The 13,629-nt window shown below is 55.6% G+C and overlaps 4 protein-coding genes across 4 annotated transcripts; 1 reads left to right on the forward strand and 3 right to left on the reverse strand.

The window, feature by feature from the left end:
- Positions 1-87: 87 nt before the first annotated feature.
- On the reverse strand, positions 88-1,481 carry B0T26DRAFT_867959 (PIG-P-domain-containing protein). The gene is made up of 2 exons (XM_060447849.1): positions 1,428-1,481; positions 88-1,347 (listed from the first exon to the last, which is right to left on the reverse strand). The coding sequence occupies exon 2, from the start codon at positions 1,197-1,199 to the stop codon at positions 297-299; it is 903 nt and encodes a 300-aa protein (XP_060303916.1). The 5' UTR covers positions 1,200-1,347; positions 1,428-1,481; the 3' UTR covers positions 88-296.
- A 154-nt stretch (positions 1,482-1,635) lies between these two features.
- Positions 1,636-6,676, reverse strand: B0T26DRAFT_631793 (Golgi CORVET complex core vacuolar protein 8-domain-containing protein; the record flags this gene model as incomplete). The annotated part of the gene is made up of 3 exons (XM_060436387.1): positions 1,636-5,825; positions 5,879-6,317; positions 6,371-6,676. The coding sequence occupies 3 exons, from the start codon at positions 6,674-6,676 to the stop codon at positions 1,636-1,638; spliced, it is 4,935 nt and encodes a 1,644-aa protein (XP_060303917.1).
- Positions 6,677-7,223: 547 nt separating this feature from the next.
- B0T26DRAFT_690628 (uncharacterized protein) lies at positions 7,224-8,836 on the forward strand. The gene has a single exon (XM_060441087.1). It carries the CDS (start codon positions 7,405-7,407, stop codon positions 8,635-8,637), a length of 1,233 nt encoding a protein of 410 aa, XP_060303918.1. The 5' UTR covers positions 7,224-7,404; the 3' UTR covers positions 8,638-8,836.
- A 571-nt stretch (positions 8,837-9,407) lies between these two features.
- Positions 9,408-10,965, reverse strand: B0T26DRAFT_630869 (uncharacterized protein; the record flags this gene model as incomplete). Its single annotated transcript, XM_060436289.1, has 2 exons — positions 9,408-10,655; positions 10,912-10,965. 2 exons carry the CDS (start codon positions 10,963-10,965, stop codon positions 9,408-9,410), a joined length of 1,302 nt encoding a protein of 433 aa, XP_060303919.1.
- Between the last annotated feature and the right edge of the window lie 2,664 nt (positions 10,966-13,629).

Below are 13,629 nucleotides of genomic sequence, written 5' to 3' on the forward strand. Positions count from 1 at the left end.
GTCGCATTTCGGTGAGCATGTAAGGTGCGGATACCTCGTACCAATACGCAAACCTCGTACCAGAATATGTAAGTTATTGTTTCAACACGTAAGTCATAAGATACCTAATTAACCATATAGGCGGGTTTGAGATCGTCATTGACTAATAATTTACTCGTATGCATTCAATTGTTGGATATGCAACGTTTATTGTAAATCGGACTTCTGAAATCAGATTATTGTATTAATTATTTAATAAAAATGGCACCTCAAGCTCAATGTAAGAACCCCGGGACTCATTCGCTAGCTCCGAGTTGTCATAGCCTAGTTATCATACCGCCATCATCATCGTCCTCGTCGCTCATATCCCTGCCCTCGCCGTAGACCACCTCGCAGACGCCAGCGAGGGGTATGTCCATGACGGCATCGGTGCCCTCGTTCCAGACCTCGCGCCAGTTGAGACCGCCGGCGGGGGTCAGGAGGTCGCGTTCCTGCTCGCCGCGCCGACCGCTGCCGTTGTGATCGCCGTCATCGCGCCCCCCGCGTCTCTGGCCCTTTTGGCCTTGCTGCTGCTGGCGGCGGCTCTCTCTCTCGGCGCGCCTGCGATCCGTCTTTCTCTTCTCGTCATCGCGGATCCGCCCGCGCGAGTCCAGAACGGCAATCTGGGCAGCGTCGTCGACTACCGTCTCGATGCTGCTCAGCGGGAGCGTGAGGACCTCGGTGTTGTATGCGGCGAGCGCGACGTAAATGTACACGAACAGAACGACCAGGAAGCTGGGGATGGCGAGCGACCACCAACGGTTAGGGTAGTAGTAGATGCCGAGGGCGTGCAGGAAGGGCGACGGCAGGTAGCTCCACAGCAGGTAGATGAGGAAGCCGAGGCTGCTCAGCAGGTACAGCACGAAACCATAGTACTCGTACGTGGGCACCTGGGGGCTGGCCCGGGGCACGGGCTGTTGCTCGGCGTCGTCGTCGGATGCATCGGGCGTCGTGGGCCGCGAGGGCCTGAGGAGCGACGTCAACGACGGCGACGGCGGCAGGGGCGTTGGCGGTCGGCCGTAGAAGGGCGGCGCAAATGTGTGCTGCGAAAAGGGCTGCCGAGGCGGCAGCTCGTCGTCGTCTTCGTAGTCGGACGTCGATACTTCAGAGTGCGAGGCGTCCTCTTCCGAATGGAGCGTCACATCCTCGTCCTCGTCCTCTTCTTCCGACGTCACCGGCATGTTGCCAACATCAAAATAGATAACCAGACGGCAAAAATGACCAATGGAGCGTAATATGTACCGATCGCAGCTAGTTGTAAAGCTTTGTAGGTAAGGCAGAAAATTGAAGATTCAAGCGTTCGCACGGCTCAGCGACATCATTGGCATCCTACTAATCAGTGGCCCGAGCGTAAGCTTGGGTTCAGGCAACTGACATACCTTAATACAATACGAGACAAGGTATCATACCTTAAAACGAAAGACGGATATATTTTGTGAAACACACACTTGCACTCCGTACTCGTACACATTATCTCTAAAGCTTTGAGTTTCAACAGCACCCCTTGGACCTAACATTGGTCCGTACGGTACGGATACTAATTACGTCGTTGGTATGTAATGTGAACGCCAATGCGTCATAGCTACAAAAATATGTGCAGACGATGGAGATGTCTTCTCATCCATCAATGGGACATCTGTACTCCCTCTCTTTCCCATATCCACCCGCATGTCCCATGGGACCTTGCTTGGCTTGGATTTCCTCAAGACAGCTCTGGTGGTAGATGTGCCTGCAGGCTAACACCACCAGCGGTCCGAGTGTTTGGTCTTTTTTCCTCGGGCTTAGCTGGTCTGGGAGCCCATATGCAGCCCCATCCGGGCCCGAAGTAGTAGCCTCTTGTTCCGCCACTTCGTCGGTACCGTCGGTCTCTCTTTCCCGTTCCCTCTCCCGTTCCCAGTCCTGTTCTTGCTCTACACGCGGGCTCATGTCTTTCCCTTTGCCTTTCCCAATCCCGATATAATCCTCGATTCCCTCTCCAGATCCACTGCCGCCGGCCTTGCCGTTGCCTGCCCACTCCAGTCCGGGCAATAAGATGGGCGTCTTCATTTGCTGGCGACGCCTCTCCTCAGAAGCTCGACGCTCCTCCCACGCCCCAAACACATTTCCCGCAAGTCCGGGGCCCCATATTCGCCGACCGCATGCTTCACAGGTTGACCCTCTAGGGCGCCATCCCCGTTGCCGAAGCTCAACAGCTTGGCTGACGCTGACAAAGAGACTTCGCTCGAGGAGACGGTTGGAGAGGTTGAGTATCGACTCTTCGTACGCATACGCAGAGAAGATGGATACGAGCACCGCCCGTAGGTCTGCGAGATTCGGAGAAGATGCTGCGGCCCTCGTCAGGAAGGCTCGGAGAACTCGGAGGAATGAGAAGTTAGTCCCAATTCCCGCCGCACCCTTGACCATTGACGGTGCTGCTTGCGTCGAAGTTGACGTGAGGAGAGCAGTAAAAGTGTTTTGTACAAGTGCCCGCAAGAGACCGAGAAGTTTACTGGCGTCCACAGCCTGAGGGATGACCTCATGGCAGACTACGTCACCGTTTATCAGTGCGGGAGACTCCCCAGATAGCGGCTGTAGGATAGCTGATAGCCGTCGGGTGATTTGCGCCGATGTTTCAATCAAGTCGAGCCAGAGATTCTCATCGGCCGAGAGAGCGCTCTTGCTGGGCTCCTTCTGGCGACGCCGAACACTATTCGCGTCGCGCACTGTCTTGGTTTGACCCTGGCAGAGCCAAATGCCAACCAGGGTGTACTTCTGAAGTGCTTCCATGAGCTCTTCAGCAGAATCTTGAATACCGGCGAGATCGGACTGCGAGCCAGCCCCCGCTACCAAGCCTTGCAATGCTGACTCCAGCGTCCCGAGATGTTTAATCAGACGAGCCATTGCCTCCTGCACCTGGCCTTCCTTTGCCATGAGAATGACTGCGGCGTCAATCACGCCTGTCTCTTCCATTGTCGGCAACAACTCGTCCAATCTCAAGTCGGCAGACTGCACCAGCCCCACATAATCAGAGACATGTGTCGGATCGAATCTGCACATGAGCCGCAAATATTGTTCCACCAGCTCCCGATCTGGGGGGGGGCCGAGGGAGAGTTCCTTCTCTGGCTCCAGTATTGTCTTCAAGTAAGCATACTGCAGACCCGGTTGTGCGGCGGCCGAGTCGAGAACGTGCTGGTGCAGCTCAGGGGCGTGTCTTGCAATAGTCTTTGCTGCCCTCGAGGGGTCGAGTTCCACCAGCTCTTCCGAGTTCTCCTTGAGAACGAGGTGCACATCCTGGACCTGACGGCGTGTAAGACCTGTCTGTGGCCGCAAGCAGATGTCAATGCAATCAAAAACACCCTCGCGGTCATCAGGATCCTCAAAATAGGTTTGGACAAGTTTCCCATACTGCTTATCGATTCTGTAGATGCGCTTTAGTATGCGGTAGAAACCTGCGGATTTGAACAGGGGTATCAGTTCTGAGATGTCTGGCGGCTGGTAGGTCGAGAGCAGGTATTCTGCGCTCAGCTGTGCATCGTCGGCCAAGTCTTCGCCGGGGTATTTGCACAGTCCGATTAGAGCCTTCGTGAGCGTAGAGCCAGTAAAAAGGAGATATTGCGGGTACTTTGGGAGATTTCGAGCAATAAACATGTCGAGGTAAATGGTATCCTCGGCGGCAAATTCGTTGGGGTTCATGATTTCCATCAAAATGGAGACGATGTACTGTCTGTCTACCGTCAGCCCAAAGATTTGCTCTTCGGGCAGATCTCGACCAGCGCTACCGTTCAGCTGCTTCTCGGGGGAGTCATTGAGAAACGAATCCTCGAATGCTTCGTTGAGTGCACTCAAGAACCTGGGAGCATCGAACTTCAATATCATGCGTAGATATGGAAACGAAGGTTCCTGGGACTGGCCAGGTTTTGTAAGGAGTCGTTTGCTGCTGCCTTTCGGCCATGCGATGCTCTTCCCCGAGAATAGGAACCAGTAAAGCTCGGCTTTCGCCTTCTGGGCCACATCCTTAGGGAGCTCCTCGCCTGTTGGGTAGACTCGTCCAGTAAGGGCGTAAGAGAGATAGGGGAAAATCTTGAAAGCACCAGCCCAGTATGAGTCGTTGCCCATTACGTCTCCAGAGCTCGGAAACTTGTCATTCTGTACCAGGGGTACAAGCAGAGACAAGAGGTCGAGGAGAGGAGTGATGAAATCTCTCAAGGCCTGGTTCCAGACATAGATCAGGGCGTCGTAAAGGCCGTGCTGCTTGCAGAGAAGTGTGGTCTGGTCTAGGTCGAGGGTGGCAGTGTCCATGTGACAGATCAGCTCTTCAAGTCGACCCTCCCATCCCTTGCTGACAAAATGAGGCACCATTTCTTTCACGACCACCGCCGGTATCGCAGTGATTGATCCGTCGAGGATGTAAGGTTCCAGAGTCTCGAGGAAGAACCCTTCCACACCAGCATCCTCGTATGCTTCAAACATCTCATCAAACACAAAGTCGACATCACTAACACTTTGGCATGCCACGAAGCACGTCTCGGCAAGCTCTTGAAGATGGCTGTCTTCAGTCGCCCCCCTGTTTCCTCCCCTCCGGTTGAAGACGTACTTCAGGGAGGCGCTCATAATCTCCATCAGCTTGTCTTGGACCATGGAATGCCTCAAGGCCGTGTCCTCCGGGAGCCCAACGGTCAGCTTGTTGGTATCGCCAGTGTAATATGATGTAGCCAGCCGAATCGCTCCGACATAGTCGCCGTTTTCCATTAACGCAATCAGCCTATCGGCCCAATTAGACAGGGCTCCCAGGGACACATCATTGAACCCCAAGAGGAACAGCCGGCCTTTGTAGGCCTTGAAGCTCATGTAGAATGCATCGGCAACAACACCGTGCATCGACGTATCCTCCTCGTCTAGCTGTTCCACCAAATTGTGGAGTTGTTTTGAGAAAAGGTCAACGTGGTAGATGTGCTTGTGTATCAGATCGAAGGCCTCGGTCATACGCATGCTCCGATCTTCCAGTACTATGAGTCGCTGGGAGATGGTAAGCACCGTCAAGACAGATCGGCTGAGCCACTGCACGGCGACGATTGCTTCTTCGCATTTCCATCGACTGCGGGCCCTAAATCTAAGACTCGGCGGCTTGTCGCTGTCTTCTGCCGGGATCTCGTCCACATCCAGGACAGTGAGGACATTAGACCAACAATACACAAGCTTGACCTTGGACATCTGGCTTCCAGTGACAGGATCCGCCACTTTCAACTTGACGGCGGGAAACCAGGCCAAGCAACCTGTCATGGCGCCGTGGGCAGCAACTTCTTTTGGACGAGCGGATTTATGCTGTGTTTGCGCAATAGGGGTAGTTGACACGATTACTAGCAAATACGGCGTGAGCATTGCCGTCAGACCCAGCGTGTCTGTCGCCATCTCAACGTTGCCGAGAGGCAAGGAGCCGAATGCTAACACGGTGCTGGGCTTTAGCGCCTTTCCGGATGGCGGTTTAACGTCCGGATATCGGCCTAAAATACGGGTTGTCTTGACCGCTCTACCAAGCGCTCCAGTACCCCGGGTCGCCAGGTGGGAGAATGCCATTCCTCGGTCATCTGCCGAGACAAGAGCTGTGTGCCGTGTGCCGAGGAATCCAAGGTGGGTAATGGTCACATTCGAGACATGGCCATCCACCACCCTGTTCTGCATCTGGGTGACATCGAGATGTGGTATGGCGAGGAACGGTCGCGCAGCTCGTGCGGTATCCCAGGTAAATATGTTACCATTTGCGTGCCCGCCGGCGATGGTAGTGTGGTCTGCAGAAACTGCGACGGAGGTGATAGGGCCGGATTCAACAGCTTGGAGATGTCAGCAACAAAAAAAAATGGTCATGACACTTAAAATATCGCACCTTTGGTGCCTGGGCCGATTATCATCTTCAGGTTCTGGTTGTAGTCAAACACCAATATTATCCCCTTTGTCGTCCCCAACACGATCGAGGCCGAGACCGCAAGGCATGTCGGCGACCCAAAATTTCTCTTCCCTGCTTCTGAGAACGCCTGGCCGTTGAGTTTCATTAGTTTTGTCCACCGCACAACTTCCCATGGCGGCGCAGGAGTATCCGGCTCGGCCGGATCGAGCAGGAACTGGCTGGCCACTGAAACAGTCCGGCTGTGGCCCGCCAGAAATGCGGGAGAAGATGGCCGGGGGGAGTTAATGCTTGGGGAGAAAAGGCGTGATTGGAATCGTTGATCGAAGGGCCGAAAGGACGGGGTAGGGCTTCCCATTCCAGGTCTGGAGCCAAAGGAAGGGAGCAAGACGCTGCTGCCGGGCGACGAGACGACGGAACCCTACATATCCGTTAATATCTGAAAGCCTGGCCCTTCATAGGCAGACGGCATACCTGAACAGATGGCGAGTCGTCTGGTATGGAGAGCAAGGAGTCAATGGGACTCCCGGCCCGCCGGGGGATGGCATCCGTCGACCCATCTTCCGAGGCCGCCTCGCGCGAAGCCTCGACTAGTTCACGGTAGCTAATAGCAACGGCCTCGGCACCCGTGAGGGCCACTGAATCTGTCGGAGAGGGTGAACCCTCGTCGAGCATGTCGGCGATGTGGTCCTCATCGCGGTCGCCCTTTACCGTGTCCTCGTCGCTCGAGCTCGAGCTCTGGTCGTCGGCTATTGTGGAAGGTTCCGGTGCGTTTGCCATGACGTCCTCTGGGCCAGGGCCATTCTCTGCTCGCGGAAGACTCGGACTCATGTGGCGTGAGAAACCAGACGCATAGCTTCGTAGTTTAGTTGTTAAGCAAGGACGAGGGTGCAGCCCAAATCTATCTCCGTCGCTCTCGCTGCCTGTCCCCAAGAATTGTTAGCGCAATAATTTCGGTCAGGGCTCAGCCTAGGGTAGAGTTTGGGGGGCCCAGCAGACGACAACCAAAAAGCCCTCTGATTCTGCGACAGGCCAGATATTGATGGGCTGTGTGAGGCTTGCGCGCTCGGTTTGCTGAGCGTTGCGATCAGCTGCAGAAGCAGTTACGCAGTCGCAGCCGTAGTCGCAGTTACGCAGCTCGGCCATCCTGGCCAATGGCCTAGTTCTACAGGGCAGGTAATACAGGGGAGCTCTAGCCTGTGCGGGCTAGCTGAAGCGGCACTGAATTGGGACCAAGCAGCCCTTAGAACTAGGGCTGTAGCCGGCCTTATCGATTGCAACTACCGTACCTACACAGTAGAAATATGGAACCACGCTAATTACCGAGTGGTGGAACTTGACTTTCACTGATGATGCCTTGCATCATCCCTAGAACCTGGACGGGTTTCCACTCAAGCTTCAGCCTGCACTAAATGTAACACATCGAGACTCAAGATCGTATTCAACATTTCTGCCATCTATTTTGTGTCTGTCTGTCTTTGCAACTGTTCCGACAAAATTGCTGCGCCATGGCCTCAATAGGGCCGCAACTCCCCCCACATCTTCAGAAACGCAAGCGCACGCCTGACGAGCACGACGATGAGGAAGAGTCGCGACGATCGCCCAAGGCATCGCGACGAGAGAATCGCGACGAGATTTCCCTAGACGAGTCATCTGACGACGAGTTTGGCCCCAGAGCGCCAGCGTCCAGAGAAGCCTCGGGGCCGCACAGAAACCGACCCATCGGTCCCACTCGGCCAGTCGCACCACCGACATCCGATCGAGGTGCGCGCCAGGCCGGGGACCGTAGCAGCGGCGCAATGGCTCCAGGGGCCGCCAGAAACCCAGAAAGGCCGGAAATTGGCCCTACAAGACCGCCACCTGTCATAGGTCCCACCGCCAACAATGGAGACGAGATCCCCCTCGATGACGGCTCCGGTTCAGAACCAGACATCGGCCCTGCTGCGCTGGCGCCGACCCGTCCCAGTGCGCCGAAGCGCGTCCTTGGGCCCGCGCCACCGCCGGCCGACCTTTCCGAGCGCCCCAAAACGGGGCCCAACTCGGACAGCGATGACGACGATGACGGCTGGGGGCCAGCGCTACCCTCACAAGCCGGCGCCTCTTCGCGATCAACAGGAACAGGGGCAGGTCGTTTCGGACCCGCGTTTCCGCCTCCCGAGCAGCCGGCCGGGCCAGCCAAGCGCGACGACTGGATGGTGGCGCCACCGACGAGCAGCTGGTACCGCGCGCCGGACCCGACGAAGCTGAAGAGCCGCAAGTTTGCGAGTGGGCGGTCTGTGGCCGGGTCCGACGCCAAGTCGGGCGGCATCAGCAGCATGTGGACCGAGACGCCCGAGGAGAAGATGCGGCGCGTGACCAACGCAGTGCTAGGTCGGGAAGATCCCAACGCCGCCGGTGGTGGCCGAGGAGGCGGCAATGCGTTGTCGTCGCGCTACGAAAGCGCGAGGGGCGTCGACGAGTCCCGGGTCCGGGCGTACACTGAAGAAACGCGCGGCCGAAGCCTCGTCGAAGAACACCAGGCGTTGAAACAGGCAGGGAAACTGAAAAAGGCCGCCACCTCCACCGCTGCGCCCCTTGAGGGCCAGAAAACGGTCGAGGAGGAGGACGACCCCAGCAAGCGGGCGTTCGACCGCGAGAAGGATATGGCGGTGGGCGGACGGATAAGCGGCGCCCAGAGACGGCAGTTGCTGAACAAGGCGGCAAACTTTGGTGACAGGTTTCAGAAGGGGAACTATCTGTGACCACGTATTGCGATGGCAGTCTATCAACATGCTCAAGGGAAATTACGCACTCGTGAACTCAACGCTGTAGGTGTTTCTTCACCTGTGGTTCTTCACTTGCTCGTCTCAATTCGGTCTCTAGACCTCAGGCACGAACAGCTTATGAAGAGACGAATCAACTAGGATCTTGTGCTCATCGGATGATAATTGAACCTTGCAAGTGGCTAAATCAGATAATAAATGCTGCTACGTATTTGCCTCCTAAAATCACTACCAAGCAGGCCAGAATGGCCATGAAAATCCTATTTAACTCCATGCTTGAGCGTTCCTGTGCACCTTTCCATTCCAACCCGTGAAACCGCCACTTGCTATGCATCCCTGAGATGGAAACAGTCAAAACGAAACCTTAAGTGATGCCTAGGCTGTTTACTATCCATCTCTTGCACTCGTGATGTGGTTCGTCTGGCCTAAAAGTACGCCACCCCATAATGCATCGATGCGATCGACGCGTCTGCTTGTATTCCACAATGTAGCGATTATACCCGTCGACTGTGTGTTTGAGATATGATATATCTCGACGAATGCCGTGGACTGTGTGGATGCCCGCGGCCTGAAAAATAAAGAATGAGAGCTGTAACTTGAAAAGAACAAAAATCTTCGCAAATGGTGATGGCTAAAACTGCGTCGTAATCACGTCGAAGGATACATGTACATGATCAAAATAATGGGTATCGATTCATAACGGATGCTGGTGATATAGCTCCAGTCTTCGCAGGGGAAATTCTTGTTGCTCAACTAGCTGTGGTGCGAACTCCAGCTTCAAGGTTTGACGGCGACACACCCTGGCTAGCACTGGAAGCTGTCGCCGCGTCGGATCGCGGCTGGCTGTTTCGCCCCCTGTTTCCAAGAATGTTGGGGAAAGTAGTTCTGAAGCCCGAGAAGAAACTGCCATTTCCAGGTCTGTCGGGTGACTGCGTAGTGGCGACCGAGGTGGGCGAGGACGGCGATGATGGGGTCACGTTCCCTTGCCTTGGCCGGCCAAAGAGGCGAGGACGGTCCGCATTGTGGGGCTGCGCTGCAGTCGATTCGGCGGTTCGAGTCCTGACAGCAAGCTGGTTGGTACCCATCATTCTCCCCGGTCGTCTGAGACCAAGGAATGTATGCCGAGGTCGGTTCGGCATATTCATCCGATTACCACGGGATTCGGAGAAAGGGGTAGCCACAGCACCACCCGCAGCATCACCCGGTTCGGCAGCTGGCGGGCGGGTCTTGGGGGTATAGTAGTCGGCCTTGCACAGTGGACAGCACGCTCTCCTACTCGTCAACCACGGGTCCAGGCAGGCCGCATGGAAGGCGTGACCGCACGTCAAGCCACGCACATCGTCGTCATCTTCCAATGTGTCAATGCAGATAGCGCAAGTGTCACCCGAAGTTCCCATGCACTCGGGTGGCAAGGCGGCGTTTATGTGTTCGTCCTCGTCGTCCTCGTCGTCTTGAGACGCCCGGTTCACTTCCTTACCCGCAATCGCAGTCTCAGAAACAGTAGGGACGAATTTAGAATCGGTAGATGCCCGGGGTGCCGCATCAACTGCGCTTGAAGTGCTCTCCTTGAGGACGGGCTGCGGGTTCTGTTCAGGCTTAGAGGTTGAGGTCACGCTTGTCGTCGGCCGATCTTCTGTTGAGACTCGCTCCTTCGAGGGTAACTCTGGCGCGATTCCGTCTGCATCGTGGATACTGTTTGCCCGGCTCGGAGAAACCGACACGCCGCCTCGGGTTGGAAGACCTTCCTGTGCGCGGCTCGCAACCCAGGTCTTGTACTTCAGCATGGGAAACTTTTCGTTGACTTCGTCCATAGTCATCAACTTCTTTTCGCGGCGGCGGCGGTGCGGGCGAGGCATGTTTTCCATGTTTATCGGCTCGCCATCCTCCGCCAGACGCATCTGACGGTTTCGCGCATTGTAGCGGAAGCAGTACTTCACTCCGACGATGATCCTATATGACGTGTTAAAGACCCATCCGAATCCCGAATATCGACGAGACTCACCAGAGGTTGGTGAAGACAACACCGAAGCCGAGCGCGACAAAGAATAGCAGCGGCGATGAGTTGGAGCTGCCGGAGTTGTTGTTGTTATTGTTATTATTTCCCGAGTTGTTGCCGGGACCTCCAGGCCCATTCGCAAGAGTGGTGGTGTCGGTGGAAGATGGAGCGGCCGTGGTTGGAGTCGCCCCGGTTGGCGTGGCTGTCGGCGTAGTTGTAACGACGGCAGCAACAGTCGCTCCAGCTGTTGATGCGACTTGCCTGGCCACCATCCGCGCCCCTTCTAACACAGCTGGGTTTATGAAGGCCATTTTCCCATAGGTCAACACCACAGAAACTCGATAGCGATGGGTCGACTCAGAGCGGTTGGGCGGCGTCCATTAGGCGGGCCGAAATGGTGCTCAGAACATCGACAAACTGTCGGCTCGAAAAGCAGTACCGTCGTCGACCAGCAGTTCGCAACTGGTTGTCGAAAGATGCGATTGATGTGAATCCCTCGGGGGTCCGGGAGACACAGTGATGTCGGATGGACGTGATGGGGTGATGAGCTCCGGAAGTGGAGAAGGTGGGTGGGCAACAGCGGCCTTGAAAAGGAAATGGGAAGGGGAATTTGTTAGCATGGAGGACAGCGGCCGGGGGCGACTGGCCGTCTGAGGCAGGAGGGGTGGAAGAGCGGGCTGTGCGGGTGAGGTGGGTGGGCCACCTTCAAGCAGGGAGTGCTTAGCTTGCAGGGGGCTGGATCCACGTAGCGCAGCGCTGAGGTGGTCCGGAACTGGGCACCTCCACTGGAGGCTGGCGGGATTTCTTTACAAGGACTAAAGCTGGAATTTTGGTGGATGGAAGCTCGACAGCGAGCCTGCTTGGACACTCACTTATGTTAGCCTCTTCCACTCACCACCCCGCCCAGTCACTATGGATTGATTTAGTAGCCATCGAAGGCAACTTCCGAGACTCGACTACTTGCAGCTTGGCGTCACGCAGAGAGCTGTGCGATGGCTCTCCAATGGCGCCGTCTGAGTCTAGATTGAGACCGATAATTTGGGTCTGGCCCTCCTTCCCAGGTCGCAGGCAGTTAACTGGGCATCCCATTCAACCTTTGACTTCTATACACGGGCGGGTACCTACCTCGCAAAGCCCGAACTGAGGAAGAGGGCTAACAGCTAGGTGAAACCTCACAAGTTGGTATCTGTCCATGTCCCCTCGACGAGTCACAAAGCTTGTACCCCGTAGATCCCAAACTCACTGGTACACAAATCATTTATCTCTTTGTCTAGGTATCTAGTATATACGCCAAACGCGGTGGGCTCGGCAAAGACGTTACCCGCTCACGGTCTGGGCCGCGTCTCTTGTGACCGAGTCAGCACAATCTAGACGCCCCTCTCACGTGTCTCAGCCCAAGGGAATAAAGGCAAACCGTCTGAAAGAGCTCCGGGCTCCGGGCTCTGGGCCTTAGCTCGCTTCCTGCTCCCTCAAGGCCGCTTGCCGTGGCCAAGAGCGCCGATGGACTCCTGTGCCACGAAATCAGTACGCACCGGGTCGGAGATCTCCTTTGGGGCAGACTGACGGGATTTGGATCGATGAAATCATCCTGGATCATGCATGTTCTCTCAAAATGTCTCCCGACCAAGGCGCTATCACTATGATCCGCGTTGATCGCTCATGCGGCGGCTACAACGACTACTCCGTAGTAGCATACATATTCCCTTTTTGGTCCTCCGCTCAATTCAGAACAAGCCGTGCTGTACTTACAAAAGCCAAGTGTAGGACGGAAGGGAGATGCAACCCACCCGTCGTCCCCCCAAACAACCCCTGCTATAGCAGGGAGTTTAATCCGCGGGGAAGCCGCTGACTGGCCCGCTTTATTGCCATAGAATGGCGACGCCTTGCTGAGCCGGCAAACTCGGAGCCAGGCTCGAGATATTAATAAAGGCACATTGAAGTCGTAATACGACAGAAACGTATGTAATTCTTGGTTTGATGCATCCAGAAGTAGATGTCGGTAACGTGGAGCCGGTCGCCCAACAAGCGGCGAAAGGGCGCGCTATCCGTACTCACGGTAAGAATACGCACTCGCATTCCAGTTTGCTCTCTGCAGCCACGCTTGGCCAGATGCATCCGCCCCCCTTTGTGGGCGCAATCTTTTGGATGTGCTGCTCTGTCGGCGCCGCCAGCGGCCAACCCAAGCGCCGCATTTCCCGGCCTTGGACTGGCCAGCTGGAGAAGGTCGGGGCCCGGCCGCGACCCAAGGCAGGTAAGCACTAGAGGCAGTCAGAGCACAACCCTGCTTTGGGTTTTAGATATCCGTATCCCCTGTGTGGCATTGAACATCGGTCGTCCGCGGGAATAAACTGGGGAGCTGGCCGTGATCTGGACAAAGTGCTGCAATTGATGTGGTGTATTGTACAGTTAGTTCATCTGCAGATTCGATTGATTGTGTCCATGTTGGGGCCCCGCTTTCAGGTTGTCGTCGCTAATCGCACTTCAGCTGCCGTAAGATCGCTTCGATCCCAATCTAATGATGTATTTCCGCATAGGGAGGATAAGCCCCTGTTCGCTCTATTCCACTTTCCAAGGAAAATCGAAAGCCCGAACAGGAAAGACCTCACCGACAACGTCGACGCACCCTAAAAGCTCTTGTAGACTCGTATGTAGGGCTCTAAACTCCGCGGACCGGCCCAGGAGGACCACGGAGTACTCTTGGGCAAGCTGGTTCGGGCGCAACTCTTGCCTCGTATGTACGTTTTCGTATTAACCCTCCTGGGCTCAAGATAGCCCACGACTTGAACACCGAGGCCTTCATCGGTGTCTTCCTTATTAGGCTCCCTGGTGGTTATATCCGGGTACTCATGGTCCATGTTCCCGCTCAGTCTGTTCTTTCCCGATAACGTGAACCTTTTCTCTTAAGTCCGGAGCCACATTGATAAACTTAGCAGCATACAGATACCAGAATAACGGGACGAGATCTGCTGACTGCA

This window comes from Lasiosphaeria miniovina (genome assembly GCF_030549165.1).
Source record: "Lasiosphaeria miniovina strain SMH2392-1A chromosome Unknown B0T26scaffold_1, whole genome shotgun sequence".
Classification (NCBI taxonomy): domain Eukaryota; kingdom Fungi; phylum Ascomycota; class Sordariomycetes; order Sordariales; family Lasiosphaeriaceae; genus Lasiosphaeria; species Lasiosphaeria miniovina.